Source organism: Salmo salar, chromosome 14, assembly GCF_965601325.2.
Source record: "Salmo salar chromosome 14, fSalSal1, whole genome shotgun sequence".
Lineage (NCBI taxonomy): Eukaryota > Metazoa > Chordata > Actinopteri > Salmoniformes > Salmonidae > Salmo > Salmo salar.
In genome coordinates, this window is record NC_138304.1 from 37,178,379 (window position 1) to 37,193,628 (window position 15,250).

The 15,250-nt window shown below is 46.2% G+C and overlaps 1 protein-coding gene across 4 annotated transcripts in view; it reads right to left on the minus strand.

Moving 5' to 3' along the window:
• The window catches only part of LOC106569448 (ATP-dependent chromatin remodeler CHD8), a 29,691-nt gene extending 17,956 nt beyond the window's left edge, over positions 1-11,735 (minus strand). The window contains exons 1-25 of one of the 4 annotated variants that reach the window (XM_014140805.3): positions 11,627-11,735; positions 10,599-10,682; positions 10,401-10,462; positions 9,238-10,306; positions 8,799-9,068; positions 8,561-8,671; positions 6,169-6,656; positions 5,953-6,067; positions 5,582-5,806; positions 5,408-5,476; positions 5,237-5,292; positions 4,941-5,058; positions 4,711-4,788; positions 4,438-4,575; positions 4,194-4,315; positions 3,876-4,119; positions 3,520-3,696; positions 3,089-3,331; positions 2,813-2,972; positions 2,348-2,558; positions 1,685-1,880; positions 1,397-1,567; positions 997-1,290; positions 677-897; positions 316-518 (exon numbers count right to left, since the gene is read on the minus strand). In XM_014140805.3, the coding sequence (XP_013996280.2) occupies positions 316-518; positions 677-897; positions 997-1,290; positions 1,397-1,567; positions 1,685-1,880; positions 2,348-2,558; positions 2,813-2,972; positions 3,089-3,331; positions 3,520-3,696; positions 3,876-4,119; positions 4,194-4,315; positions 4,438-4,575; positions 4,711-4,788; positions 4,941-5,058; positions 5,237-5,292; positions 5,408-5,476; positions 5,582-5,806; positions 5,953-6,067; positions 6,169-6,656; positions 8,561-8,671; positions 8,799-9,068; positions 9,238-10,218 (4,891 nt within the window). In that variant the 5' untranslated portion in view covers positions 10,219-10,306; positions 10,401-10,462; positions 10,599-10,682; positions 11,627-11,735. Of the gene's footprint in view, positions 1-315; positions 519-676; positions 898-996; positions 1,291-1,396; positions 1,568-1,684; positions 1,881-2,347; positions 2,559-2,812; positions 2,973-3,088; positions 3,332-3,519; positions 3,697-3,875; positions 4,120-4,193; positions 4,316-4,437; positions 4,576-4,710; positions 4,789-4,940; positions 5,059-5,236; positions 5,293-5,407; positions 5,477-5,581; positions 5,807-5,952; positions 6,068-6,168; positions 6,657-8,560; positions 8,672-8,798; positions 9,069-9,237; positions 10,307-10,400; positions 10,683-11,626 lie in introns of all 4 variants that reach the window. The other 3 variants (XM_014140806.3, XM_014140808.3, XM_014140804.3) reach the window with 3 other exon arrangements.
• Positions 11,736-15,250: the final 3,515 nt, after the last annotated feature.

The window sequence follows — 15,250 nt, forward strand, 5'->3', positions numbered from 1 at the left end:
TGTGGGGCTCAGTCCGTACCAGAGTGGTTGAGGAGTGTGTGGGGTTCAGTCCGTACCAGAGTGGTTGAGGAGTGTGTGGGGTTCAGTCCGTACCAGAGTGGTTGAGGAGTGTGTGGGGCTCAGTCCGTACCAGAGTGGTTGAGGAGTGTGTGGGGCTCAGTCCGTACCAGAGTGGTTGAGGAGTGTGTGGGGCTCAGTCCGTACCAGAGTGGTTGAGGAGTGTGTGGGGCTCAGTCCGTACCAGAGTGGTTGAGGAGTGTGTGGGGCTCAGTCCGTACCAGAGTGGTTGAGGAGTGTGTGGGGTTCAGTACGTACCAGAGTGGTTGAGGAGTGTGTGGGGTTCCCGGCCATTCTCCGGCGGGGTGATGAGCTCCCAGATGAAGCTCTTAATGTTCTCGTCTCCACGGTAATGCAGCAGGCAGAAGACCAGGATGACCCTGCAGATGGTCTCCACGTCTCGCTCCCCGAGGCGCCGCTTACAGCGTGCATGAGACAGGATGTCTCTCCAGCGCCCCCACCTGGACAAACAGGTCGCAGAGTGAGAAAGGAGGCTCAACACAATAGTGTGGAGCTTACTTTATTAGAAACTCCGGTCACAACTTTACTATCATATGTATTATAACTACACCTGTCCAGAAAATAAAAATCCCTCTAGGCCCTAGCCAAATACACCTACCCGTAAACAAGCAGATGTTTCTCCACACGGAAGCAGTCGGTGCGGCCGTAGCCGTTTCCGGTGTGGCGCTCAGAGCGCCTAGAGGACCGGGACTGCCGGGAATTGGCGGGCGGGTACTCGTCGTCACTATCGGGATCCGATATCTCCCCACCCTCGCCCCTCAGGGTGGCAAACTGACGGGTCTGCTTCCTCACCCTGGGTGTGTCAATCACCAGGGTGTTCTACAGGGAGGGTGTGAGAAAACATAAGGAAAATGAGCTTTTCTCACAAAAAACAAGCACAGAGTAAACACACACACACGCCTGAGATATCAGCATTACCTTCCTATTCATGGAATCAAAGTCTATGTCTGCCCTCTTGGCCCACTTCTGCCAGAACTCGGGGTCGTCCAGGGCAATGTCGGTCCTGTTCTCGGTAGCCACGAAGCTGGCCTTGGAGAAGGTGGAGCCCTTGCCCTCGCTCTCGATGGTGATGGTGGTGGCTCTCCTCTGGAGGATCTGGTCAATGTCCTCCTCACAGAACTTGGAGCCCTCATCCTCCTCGTCCATAATGGCAGCGTACGCACCCTTCCTCAGGAGGTCCTCGATCTCCTTCTTGGAGAACTGCTGGATTTGCTACGAAACGGGTGGAACAGGACAGACATTAACCAGTTAGCATCTAAACAAACAGTAGACCAAGAAAAACTCCATATTAAGTAAACAACAGCTTGGACCTCCTTACTCCGTTGACATTGCTCTCCTTGCTACCGCTCATGCTCTGCAGTACAGCCCGGTCCAGACCCAGTTTGAGGCTGGCCTTGTCCAGCATTTCCCTCTCATAAGAGTTCCTGGTGATCAGACGGTACACCTTCACTGCCTTGGACTGGCCGATACGGTGACACCGCGCCTGAGCCTGTTTGGAGAAGGCAGGATTAGTACATCAATAGAATGCCATTTGTACAGTGTGGTAAGGGTACTAGGACGAAACATTGGAAGGAACCAGACACAAAAGCGCGAGATCAGACATTACCTGCAGGTCGTTTTGAGGGTTCCAGTCGGAGTCAAAGATGACGCAGGTGTCAGCAGCAGTCAGGTTGATGCCCAGACCTCCAGCCCGGGTACACAACAGGAAGACGAAACGGTCCGAGTCTGGTTTGCTGAAGCGGTCAATGGCTGCCTGACGCAGGTTCCCTCTCACTCTGCCATCAATACGCTCGTATAGGTATCTGGGCAGAACGTTGATAAAGACAACTTCTAACTCATCTAGATTACTCTTCACATCCAGTCTGTCTACTTTTAAATCACCCACATCCTGGTCTACTACCGCAGACTGATAATGTAGTAAAACAAAACTTACTAACTAAATATATTGTTTTTCAACATGCCCATACACGTTGATGAGGCAGGCAGTCTATCTAGACCGTCATAAATCAAATTTTATTTGTCACATGCGCCCGAATACAACAGGTGTAGACCTTATCATGAAATGCTTACTGAACAGTCTGACTTGGGTAACTGGAGTCTTTGACAATTTTTTGGGCCTTCTTCTGACACGCCTAGTATATAGGTCCTGGAGGGCAGGAAGCTTGGCCCCAGTGATGTGTTGGGCTGTACGATACCCCTTGTTGATGAGGCAGTCTATCTAGACCCCCATACCCCTTGTTGATGAGGCAGTCTATCTAGACCCCCATACCTCTTGTTGATGAGGTAGTCCTCCAGGATGTCCAGGCAGCGCACCATCTGAGAGAAGATGAGCACCTTGTGTCCCCCGGCCTTCAAGCGAGGCAGCAGTTTGTCCAGCAGGACCAGCTTGCCTGCGGATCTCACCAGCGCCTGCAGGTGAAAGTCTGGGGCCACAGGGTCGTAAACATCCCTCAGCTCAGCCACAATCTTCTCCTCTGCACCTGGACAGAACAGACAGAAGGGGGGTTACTATCCCATTGTATACCATTGCATCCTGGGAAAGGTATGAAGACAGTGGCGTATACAGATGAACAGTTGGAGTGATGTTAGGTCAACAGATGCTGTGGTAAGCATCAAGTGATTGCAGGCTAGCTGCATTAAGAGGAGACAGTGTTGGGGTTATTGTTTTTGGAGGAGGAAGGGTATTGTTTTTGGAGGAGGAAGGGTATTGAAGTGTTGTTGTGGTGTAAGGTACCGGTAATAAGGTAGGGGTGGTTGCAGCACTTGCGTAGCTCCATCATGGTGTTGAGCAGATTGGGCACGTTGCTGTTGCTGGTGGCTCCCATGCTGAGGAAACTGAAGTTCCTCTCTAGGATGGCTCGGTAGTATTTCTTCTGCACATCTGTCAGCTCCACCTGTGTAAATAAGGTTGTATTTGCTTGATGGTTATGGTCCATTAAGAAAAACATTCTGCTACTCATCACCTCAGTTATATGGTGCAATATTATCAATTTTGAGTGTCAAATCTTACCTCAATGATGGTCTCCTGTTTTGGCGCCAAGTTCTTCTCCACGTCCTCTTTGAGTCTGCGCAGCATCATAGGCTTCAGAATGGCCTGGAGCTTCTGGACCTGCTCCTCTGTTTTGAGGTCTCCAAAGTCACGAAGGAATTCAGACTCTGATGAAAACTGAGCTGGCTCCAGGAAGTGCAGCAGACTGAAGAGTTCCTCCACTGTGTTCTGGAGGGGGGTACCAGTTAGAAGCACCTTATGCTCCTGAGTACCAGGGAGGACAGGGGAGTGGAATAGAGAGTGGAGGAGGAAGACGAGATGAACAGAGAGAAAAAGGAGGTAGAGAGGGTGTTATTATGCCTCTTTCTAAACATAAGACCAGAACGTTGTCACATCACAAGTAATACATTTGTCACCCTGTCCCTTAGACTATCTATCCCCTGATTACTCACCAGGTCCAGCATCTTGAGACTGTCCAGCAGCTTGCAGTTGCGGTTCTTGAGGCGGTGAGCCTCGTCAATGATCACACAGCGCCAGGAGATCTCCCTCAGCTCAGGGCAGTCGGACAGAATCATCTCAAACGTGGTGATCAGGGCATCAAACTTATACGCCCCTGGGATCAGATGATCCTGTAATACAACACTCTAGTTAGAGGAACTAGATGTCGATGTACCAAGAATCAAATTATTTGAACACGAGAGAATCATTGTCTTCCGACCGTTCCTACTGCACAACAACACTAGCACTGCAACCACTGTAATCCATTCTTCTGTTCTAAGGTTACACAAACAGAATGTGACACACACACCTTGTCATCCTTGCAGTACATCTCGTACTGCTGGATCATCTGCCTGCTGGCCAGGCTGCCGTGGTAGACGATGGCGTTCATGTCAGTCCAGGTGGCAAACTCCCTCTCCCAGTTGGTGATGGTAGAGAGAGGAGCGATGACCAGGAAGGGGCCCTGGACCCCGGCACCAAACACCTCGGACAGCAGAGAGATGGACTGGATGGTCTTCCCTAGACCCATCTCATCTGCCAGGATACAGTTCTGCCTGTAGGGCGAGAGGATGTGTTAATATGGATAGAATGGGATATGAAATGCATTCAATAAAAGAAACATTAGTACCTGTTGTACCAGTTGAAGAGCAGCCAGTTGACTCCTTCTAGCTGGTATTCTCTGAGTACGTTCCCACTCTTGTACTCTCTGAATTCCTCCAGCTTCTTCCATGCAGCTGCTTGGGGCCGGGGCTAATGAGAGGAGTGAATGGTTTAGACTGTGGAATGATGACATATTGGACTAAAGCAGTGGAACTACTCACATGGAACGTGGTGAACACACACACACACGACTAGTGAATACCCACACGCACCGTTCTCTTGAGTTGAGGTTGGCGGTCTTGGATCTTCCTGAACTCCTCCACCTTGCCCTCGTCCACATCCTCTCTTAGCTCCCAGGTAGCATCTTCATATGGCAGAGAGCACCACTTCACCAGGTAATACACCACCGGCTGAGAGATACAATACACACTTAGAGACAAATAATCCTAACTCAGAATTTTCACAATGAGATCAATTCATGGTTTACAAGAACAGATTAATACTTGTCCTTTAGAGATCAGAATTCAGTCATTGACTTCTCTCACCTCTCCATTGTCCACACTGTTGGACTCATCCAGGATCCGGTCCACCTCCACATAATCTGGGTTGAAGGGCTCCTCTTCCTAAGGACAGGAGCACAGAGAGGATAAAACACACAAAAAAAAACACAGCGACTATGATCCCTAAAGTTACACCTCTATACACATAACCCTCCGATTGTGAAGTAGATGGGTACCAAAATGTTTCTGTGAAAGACGCCATATTATTCCCTTACCTCCTGTAAGAGGTGTCTCATCTGTGCATGTTTGGCCTTGAATCTCTTGAGCTTCTGATGGATCCTCTTGTCTCTCTCCAGCTGCTCCAGAGTGGCCCACTCACAGTGCATGTAGGAGCTGAGAGAGAGAACGGGGGGTCAGCCATGGATATAAAGGAAGACACTCCCCATGCACTGTTGATCTTGGATGCTCCACAAACAATTTCATGGATCTCACACCGACATTTTAGTCAAGAGACATCCACAGGGATTAGCAAACCCAAGAGTAATGAACATAAGGACAGAGTGAGACTTACTAGTTCTTATACTTGACAAAAAATTCCTCAGCATTGATGTAATGTCCTGGAGACACCTTTAAATATGAAGAGAGGAACAAACATGATACATAATGATTTGCAACTTCTTAAAATTAGCAAAATCCCCAAATAATAACAATCAACAGAAAAAAGCACAATAAGCACACTCACCTCCTTTTTAGTTAACCTCATGGACAAAACTTTGTCAACAATTGCTGCATCTTCCTCGTTGGGGTTTTCCTGTGATACATATACATGTGTTATACAGCTGTCATGTGCAGGTGATAAGATAACCAACACTCACTCAAAAGAACAGCTCAAACCTGATCAAAATCTCACACTCACCACAAAGAACTGCATGCTGGAAAGGCTGTCCCCGTCCAACTGCAGCTCCTGTTTGAGCTGCTCTCCCATCAGCTGCCCCGTTGCTCCTCCGGTAATGGACGCCACCGCCGCCGTGGTGGTGGTTACGTCCACGTCCTCCTCCGGTTCGTCCTCGTCGTCAGTGATTTTGATGTCCAGATCCTCAGTGTATTTCTTCCTCTTCACCTGACGGTTAGAACGCCTCTTCTGGTGGAAGAGGGAGATGACATGAAAAAAAAAATGGCAGACATTGGTCAGGAAGTCTTGACAAAAATCCAGTGCAGTACTGTACGTATTATGGGGGGGGGGGGGGGGGGGTGTAAGCGTGTGTCAGTAGGAGGGACGTGACTCACCGCAAGCATGTCCTCCTCCAGGGCCTTAGAGGGAGAGGTGGGGCTCAACTCCCCATCAGAGTGGTCTGAGGAGGCATTCCTCTTCCTCTTCTTACCCCCCACTAGAGTGATTGTACTTGGGCGAGAGATAGGGGAGGATGAGAACGAGAATTAGTTGTAGAAATAGATACAACACCCCCCCCCCCAAAAAGACAGAATGAGAACATGGCAACTTACTTGATCTTTGCCTTGCTTTTGCTCTTGCTGCAGCCGGTTCCAGCCGCCCCTCCAGGTGTCCCACCAGCAGCCCCACCTGCTGCCTTGGCTTTGCCTTTCTTTTCTGCACCAGCCCCGCCCTTCCCTGCTGCCGCCGCTGGGCTCTTCTTCTTACTCCCTCCTCCCTTCTTCTTGGCTCCAGACATGCCAGTGGTCGTTGCAGCGGCCCCTTGGTGAGCAGCCTTTTGTCCGGCAGGCAGTTCGTCCTGGTTGAGGACTCGTGGAATGTTCCTCTCTCCCCGGGCCTTGGCCCTGGCAATGGCCTCGGCCACAATACGGTTGGCCTTCTCCTGCTTGCACAGGGTCTCCAAACGCCGTACAGGCTCCTGGGCCTTGGCTAGCCGTATCCCTGGTGACGACATAGTGGTGGAAGGGGCGGAGCCGGCAGCTGAGGTGTTGATGACCTTCACTACGGAGACAGCTCTGCCTGCCGTCGAGGTGGCACTTGTCTGTGGAGATATATATAGATAGATACACACAAGTTAAAAGTTGTTAAGAGGCAAAATAACCAACACGTGTAAGGTTTGACAAGTGAGATTTGCAGCTCGATACATCTATCATGTAGACGTGTGTGTATATACAGTACCAGTCAAAAATTTGGATACACCTACTCATTCAAGGATTTTTCTTTATTTTTACCATTTTCTACATTGTAGAATAATATTGAAGACATCAAAACTATGAAATAACACATGAAATCATGTAGTAACCAAAAAAAGTGTTAAACAAATCAAAATATATATAATATTTGAGCTTCTTCAAAGTACATTTTACATTTACATTTACATTTTAGTCATTTAGCAGACGCTCTTATCCAGAGCGACTTACAGTAGTGAATGCATACATTTCATTTCATGCATTTGTTTTTGTACTGGCCCCCCGTGGGAATCGAACCCACAACCCTGGCGTTGCACATACTATGCTGGCGTTGCAAACACCATACTCTACCAACTGAGCCACAGGGAAGTAGCCACCCTTTGCCTTGATGACAGCTTTGCACACGCTTGGCACTCTCAACCAGCTTCACCTGGAATGCATTTCAATTAACAGGCGTGCCTTGTTAAAAGTTAACTTGTGGAATATCTTTCCTTTGCGTTTGAGCCAATCAGTTGTGTTGTGACAAGGTAGGGTTGGTAAACAGAAGATAGCCCTATTTGGTAAAAAACCAAGTCCATATTATGGCAAGAACAGCTAAAATAAGCAAAGAGTAACAACACTCCATCATTACTTTAAGACATGAAGGTCAGTCAATCCGTTTCTTCAAGTACAGTCGGAAAAACCATCAAGCGCTATGATGAAACTGGCTCTCATGAGGACTGCAACAGGAAAGGAAGACCCAGAGTTACCTCTGCTGCAGAGGATACGTTCATTAGAGTTACCAGTCTCAGAAATTGAATCCCAAATAAATGCTTCACAGAGTTCAAGTAACAGACATCTAAACATCAACTGTTCAGAGGAGACTGTGAATCAGGCCTTCATGGTCGAATTGCTGCAAAGAAACCACTACTAAAGGACACCAATAAGAAGAGACATGCTTGGGCCAAGAAACACGAGCAATGGACATTAAACAGGTGGAAATCTGTCCTTTGGTCTGATGAGTCCAAATTTGAGATTTTTGCTTCCAACCGCTGTGTCTTTGTGAGACGCAGAGTAGGTGAACGAATGATCTCTGCATGTGTGGTTCCCACCGAGAAGCAGGGAGGTGATGGTGTGATGGTGCTTTGCTGGTGACACTGTCCATGATTTATTTAGATTTCAAGGCACACTTAACCAGCATGGCTACCACAGCATTATGCAGCGATACTCCATCCCATCTGGTTTGCGCTTAGAGGTACTCTCATTTGTTTTTCAAGAGGACAATGACCCAACACACACCTCCAGGCTGTGTAAAGGCTATTTGACCAAGAAGGAGTGATGGAGTGCTGCATCAGATGACCTGGCCTCCACAATCACCCGACCTCAACCCAATTGAGATGGTTTGGGATGAGTTGGACCACAGAGTGAAGGAAAAGCAACCAACAACTTCTCAGTATATGTGGGAACTCCTTCAAGCACAGTTGGAAAAGCATTCCAAGTGAAGCTGGTTGAGAGAATGCCAAGAGTGAGCAAAGCTGTCAAGGCAAAGGGTGGCTACTTTGAAGAATCTCAAATATAAAATATATTTTGATTTGTTTAACACTTTTTTGGTTACTACATGATTCCATGTGTTATTTCATAGTTTTGATGTCTTCAATATTATTCTACAATGTAGAAAATAGTAAAAAAGAAAGAAAAACCTTGGAATGAGCAGGTGTGTCCAAACTTTTGACTGGTATGTATGTGTGTGTGTGTGTGTGTGTGTGTATATGTGTACCTGTGGTTGCAGCAGCAGTTTGAGGGGCACGGCTAGTCTCTGTCCACCTTGGCCCTGGGAGATCTGAACAACCTGTGGGCTACTACCTTGCCCTCCGGACACCAGCTGAAACTGCAGGACAGAGACCGTTCTAGTTACAGATCAAAGTCTTCATAGAACAGGCCAGTATTTCTGATTAGTTAACTGAGAGTGGAGAATTTCCTAACAACTAATTCAAGCCACTCCTCCTCCTCCTTACCTTGGGTCCCCCCTGTTGGTTGGGTTGCTGCTGCACTTGCAGCTGGATGGTGAGCACTTTAGGCTGCGCCCCCGTCTGCCCTGCCCTTGCCTGGGTGAGAGCAGCCAGCTGACCCCCCTGGAGGACCAGCTTCCCTGGGAGATTACCCAACACCAGCCTCTGCTGCTGGCCCTGCTGCAGCTGACCCGACCCACCGACTGTCACAGCACCCCCCTGGGCCGCACCCCCCTGAGGCTGCTGCAGCACCAGGGTGATCCTCTTGGCTTCACCCTGAGAGGAGAGAGAAATGATCAATTAGAAGATGCTAATTTGGTTAGAAATGTACAATCTTGAGACCTGAGGTGAAGAGCCCTGGTTAATGGAGGTTACTGACTACTGAAAACATAGTATTTGACGATCCTGATGGTTAGGCCAAGTTGAGCTCAGAGGGCAATCTTACCTGTTGTGGTACTGTAGTGAGGGTGACCCCTTGTGGTCGGACTGTAGTGGTGCCTGTAGCAGCAGCAGTGACCTGTGTCTGCATGGCAGACTGCAGCTGCATCTGTGTCTGGGGCTGTAGCTGGATTTGCGTTCCCTGTCCTTGGGTCTGGAGCTGCACTTGAGCCTGGGCTTGGGCAAGCTGGGCTTGCGGTATCTGCACCTGGACAGTCTGAGTCTGGCTTTGGGACTGGCCCTGAGGAATGGAGATCAACTGTACCTGCTTCAGGGGTCCGTTGGGCGAGTGAACCAGCCTCTGTACCCCAGTTCCCACCTTCACCTGTCCCTGCCCAGGAGACGCTTGGTTCAGGACCGTTCCTCCAGACAGTATCTGCATCCCGGGCCTGAGTTGGGTTCCAGACAGTACCCTGGCAAAGGTGACCTTCCCCGCTTGGGAGCCTGTCCCAGCAACAGTCTGCAGCACCTGTGCTTGCCCCCCGGGTCCTTTCAGGATGACGATCTTGGCACCTCCCTGGCCTCCGGCCTGCTGAGTGATGGCAGCTAGCTGCTGAGGAGTAAGCTGCTGTGCGATCTGTGTAAGCTGCTGTGTGGTGAATTGTTGTGTGGTGATGTGTTGGGTGGTGCCAGTAGAGCTATTGACAGTCAGAGGTGAGCCCAGCAGGACTGTGGCAGCCCCACTGGTGTTACTGGCTACAGAGAGTGTTGTCTGAGGTACTGTTGTAGCTGTTGAAACAGTCTGAGGGAGGGCAACCGGGACTGGGGCCGGCTGCTGCACAGGTACTGGGTCTGGGATTGTTGGAGCTGCCACTGGTATGCTGAGCGCTGGGGTGGAGAGGTCTGGGGTTGGTTCGGAAGGGGGGTCCACCTGCCCCAGAGCCAGTTTCAGAGCCTCCTCCACAGGGTCTGTGAAGGCATCGTCTGGCAGGGCATCCAGGTTAAACAGTGGCGTGTCATCAAAGAGGTCCATGATGGGGTCTGCCATTTTTCCCAGTCCACAGAAGATATAGAGAACAAAACCGCCTTGCTCTCAGTCAGAAAGATGGGGAAACCGTAGATCTGACCAGTATGTCCTAAAAAAAACAATTGGGAAAACAAAAAGATCATAAATATCCTTCTGTGATTAGATAACCAAAACACATTTCTATCAAAATGTCAATCACTTACTAAAATGGATTCTGAGGTTTCAGTCCTGTGCAGACAATTTACTTGGGCTTTGTCTGTGTCCTCTACTGACAAATATTGGGGTGGTGGTGTAGATGGTGGGGGAAAAAATAAATAAAAAAATCAACGTTTAAGCTAGATACCAGAGAAAGAGGTTCAGGGAAGAGGAGAGTCGCACTATTTTTTCCACCTCTTCCTCACCCCTTTCCTCTTCCTTGTTTTCAGTGCCTACTTCTCTGTGTGCAATGATCCCCATCTGAGAGATCATTCGCCGATGTCTCTTTCCTAAAGAAGACAGAGAGAAGATAAGGGTTTAGCTTAATCAGGGAAAATCACTATTCCAATATACTTACTGAAAGTAGCAGGCAAAGTGTGCCATGACACTCGCTGCTCTTGGTGGGATGAAATTGTCTGAGTTATCATGTGGTACCTAGTTAGCTAGTAACGTAAGCTAGTTCGTAAGGTAGTTAGTAAGCTAACTAGGTATCGGGGCCCTGTTGCTGACGTATTGTCATGATTTTGGTTAAAATAATATAACATAAACGCTTTGTTTCAATAATACGAAAACAATCGATGCATTCAGCTTCAAGTAGGGGTTCTGAAAAGCTATCTATATCGTCATTCGTGTATTGTTTACCGTTTCCCGGAATCATAAGTTGATCCATCGATGCTAGCTAGCTATAACAACAACAAACACTAACTAGTAGTTTCTGTTTTTCCTTCAATCAAACATGCCTTCATTGTGATCATATACTATTTTACGAGCAGTGTTTGTATGGAAAGTAATAGTTTAAATGGCAAGTGGGCGAAAAACATCTGTCTAGGATAACATGGTTTCTTTCTGACCGTGTTGCTCTCCGCAAACCCGCTTCAGTACAGATATAACGTTAGCATTAAATTGCTATTTGCATTGGATGAGGCTGTTCTGGGATGAATCTATTTCAAATGGTATATAAAAACGGTACTATATAATAGATCAGTCAATAGGTAGCAGCAGCTCCATAATTTACTACATAACGTTACCATCCACTATTTCAATCTCATCAACAAACCGGACCAAACCAAAGGCAACGTGCCACAATAACCATAGTCTGTCTACGATCAGACACGGGTAAGGCCGCAATGCTATTTGGGTTGGACTAGGTCTGTTCATCAGAAAAAATATCCCCTAATAACCATACTATCCATTGCCCCGACTCTCAGTTATAATTTAGGGGTGCTAAATGTACCTTTCCATCGACACACATGGCTTTCTCCGTCTCACAACACTGTACGATTACAGGAAACGGCCAGCAAAGAGCAGGAACTAACGTTCTTGTCAACGAAAAAATGAACGTGTGCCCATCGAATCTCATCCGCTTGACTATCATTGGTCTGAATTTACACAAACCGGCAGGATTCTAACATACCATTGGCTGAATAGGGCTGTCCATCATATAATGAACGGAATACTGGGCGGGAGACAGTAATAGACATAGTTAGGTTGAGAAAACAATAAATGCGGCCTAGTTGGGACAATTTGGCTCAGAGGTCCTACACGTTGGATTTTGCTGTCAAACATCCAAACAAACGCGTAACCACCAGTTTACTGCAAGTTTAACTTGAATAAGAAGTAAAGATATGTCCTATTACCTGCATAATGTATCTACTAATGGGGAATGTTTTGCTAACCATCCAGGCAATAATACAACTTGACCGCTTATATTTTCAGTCTCTACAAAAGGTGACCATGTTGATTCAAAGTTATAACCCTTCACTCAAAATTTTAGCTGTGCCCAGACCGGAGATGCAATGCTTATTTTAAAATGTTCTTAATTATATTATTTCTGTACACTAAATCAAAACTGAAATGCACCTTGAGGCTTATGTTGTGATGGTCTCTAGAAGACGCATCCATCAAATATATTATTATTAGCACTGGATTCACTAACAAAATCACTGGCAGCAGAGGAAAAAATGACACCTCACCTCAATTCTTTCAAATGCCCATTTGTCCATTAACTCCCACCTGATGAGATGCACTCATTTCACCTTTGCCCCATTATGCTCCAAGTAGGTGATTTTCTGTATGGTGCTCTCTATTTAAGTTGAAACTGGGTATTGTCTTGTGTTTTTATTTTCCTGGTACACACAAACTGAACTGTTACATTATACTAAAAGTGGCCTGCTAAATGAAAGATAGGTTGCCAACAGTTACTGTATTTTTACAGCCCTAGTATCCAGTAATGGATTTTCTGTGTTCCTACATGGCTTTGGAGACCTCCAAACAGAGGAACAGGTTCACACTCACTGTACACACACACACACACACTCAACATTGCCGCCTAGAGGTGATAGTTTGGATCCTCTGTTTGGAGGTCTCCAAAGCCATGTAGGAACACAGAAAATCAGTTACCGGATACTGGAGTTGCTAAAATCCAGCAACTTTGCCCAAATGCCATTGTTTTCCAGAAATCCTGGTTGGAATCAGGAAGGAATAACAGGATATCTGTAATCCTCCAACCATGATTTCTGGGAAACCTGTGAATTTTGGGAAATTTACTGGAATTTTGCCACCCTACATGATACAAATTACATTACATCTTTTAAAATATTTAAGGTAACCTCATGTTTAATAAACGCACAAATAAACACGTTACATTTTATTTTTGTTACTCATTTTCAAATGTACTCGTGTAAAAAGTAGGCTATTAGCCTTGTGTACATTTTTTTTAAGCAAAGTAGTAAAGAAAAGTAGATTGTCACGTTTAACAACTAGTAAAGAACACTCAATGTTCTGACAAGTATAGTTAAGTAAACATTCACATTTAACAACTAGTAGACTATGTTCACATTTAACAACTAGTACATAACTCAATATTCAGAATATATAAATTCATATATATATATATGTATATATATATATATACTGAACAAAAATATAAATGCAACATGCAACAATTTCAAAGATTTTACTGAGTTACAGTTCATAGAAGGAAATCAGTCAATTGAAATCAATTCATTAGGCCCTAATCTATGGATTTCACATTACTGGGTAGGAGCACAGCCATGAACATTCTATTAAATGGTAACAGCTCTGTTGGACATTCCTGCAGTCAGCATGCCAATTGCACGCTCTCTCAAAACCTGCAACATTGTGTTGTGTGACAAAACTGCACATTTTAGTGGCCTTTTACTTTCCCCAGCAAAATGTGCACCGGTGTAATGATTATGCTATTTAATTAGCTTATTGATGTGCCACACCTGTCAGGTGGCTGGATTATCTTGGCAAAGGAGAAATGCTCACTAACAGGGATGTAAACAAATCTATGCACAACATTTGAGAGAAATAAGCTTTTTGTGTGTATGGAACATTTCTGGGATTTTATTTCAGCTCAAGAAAAATGGGACCAACACTTTACATGTTGCATTTATATTTTTGTTCAGTATAATAATATGTCACGCAGACAAACATTTTTCAAACATAAATCTCTGTTTAATCCTCAGTACGCACAGCCTTTGATTACTTTTAAACAGCTTAACAAACACAAAGAATACACCACTAATACATAATCTGTGAGAAAAATCACATTCCTTTTTCATTCAGGGAATATTTTGTCCTGTGTGCATATTTTGCTGTTGTAACGCAAAAGGAGAACTTGCTCGAACTGATCATCAGTCAGACCATTCCTTTGGGGGGTGAGAATGTTCCCGTTATGACTGAAGAGGCGCTCCACAGGAGCACTTGAGGGTAGGATGGTGTTGAATTTGAGGAACAGCTTTCTCACTCTTGGGAAGTATTTCAGGCAGCTGAGATTTTTGCTGGTTCCCTCTAGGTACCTCCGGACTTCCTCTTCTGTGTCACTGTTGCCGGTCCCAGGTCCGAAACTGAAGAATTCATCTTCTGACTGCATGTCGTCGCTGCCGATTGGTGCACCATCAGTCAGTTCCATTGGGGTCGCCTCAGCTACTAGCATCAAATGCATGTCTTCTCTCTCAGCTTCTGGTAGCCACCACAAACGAAATTGTGGAGTAGTTGCTGTTGCCATTTTTGCATCCAGACTAGCAAACAGCTGTTTGAAGCGGGAATCTATTGCTTCTAGAACAGGGTTGATTACGTCGAAGAGATAGAGTGTAAGAGTTTTCTTCTCACATAGCTTTTTCTTCAATGTGAGTACCGTTGGTATGACCAGTCCAAGAAAACATTTTTGCTCTCCTTGGAAGAGGTCCAGTGCAAAAGCAAGTGGCTTGAAGACATCTATGTATTCTTTTAAAAATGCTATCTCGTAAGATAGCAGTCTTGGGACCCCCAGGCTGTCACAAACATCCATTAGTTTTGTTTCTGGGAGAGAAACCATCTTTTCCACTGCACAGTATTCAGAATTCCAGCGACTCTCACAAGGAGCAGTCAATTTCATTTTCTCTATGTCCTCCACTGCTGCTATAGTCAATGGGGATTGGTGGACCCTGTTCCATACTACAGAACACTTGGCCATTGCGCTGTAGTACACTTGGGCAGTTTCTCCCTGTGATAGAGCTTGCGCTAGGTCATGGGAGGCAATCAGATTCAATGCGTGTGATGCACATTTCTGGTGCGGCAGCAGAAAGAGATGCATTGCCTCATCTGCTCCATCAAGAATGGTGCCCACGTCCTCAAATTCAACATTGTCATCTTCATCATTTTCATCGTCCCCCTTTGAAAACTCTTTAAAGACTTTGACGAAGTTGCTGCCATTATCAGTGACAGTAGCCTGAAGTTTGTTTTCAATATTGTAGGCCACATGAATCTCGTTTATCTTGGCTGCAATTGTATCAAATGTGTGTGCACCCTGTATTCTGGCACAGGCAAGTGCAGCAGACTTCCTCTCCAGCTC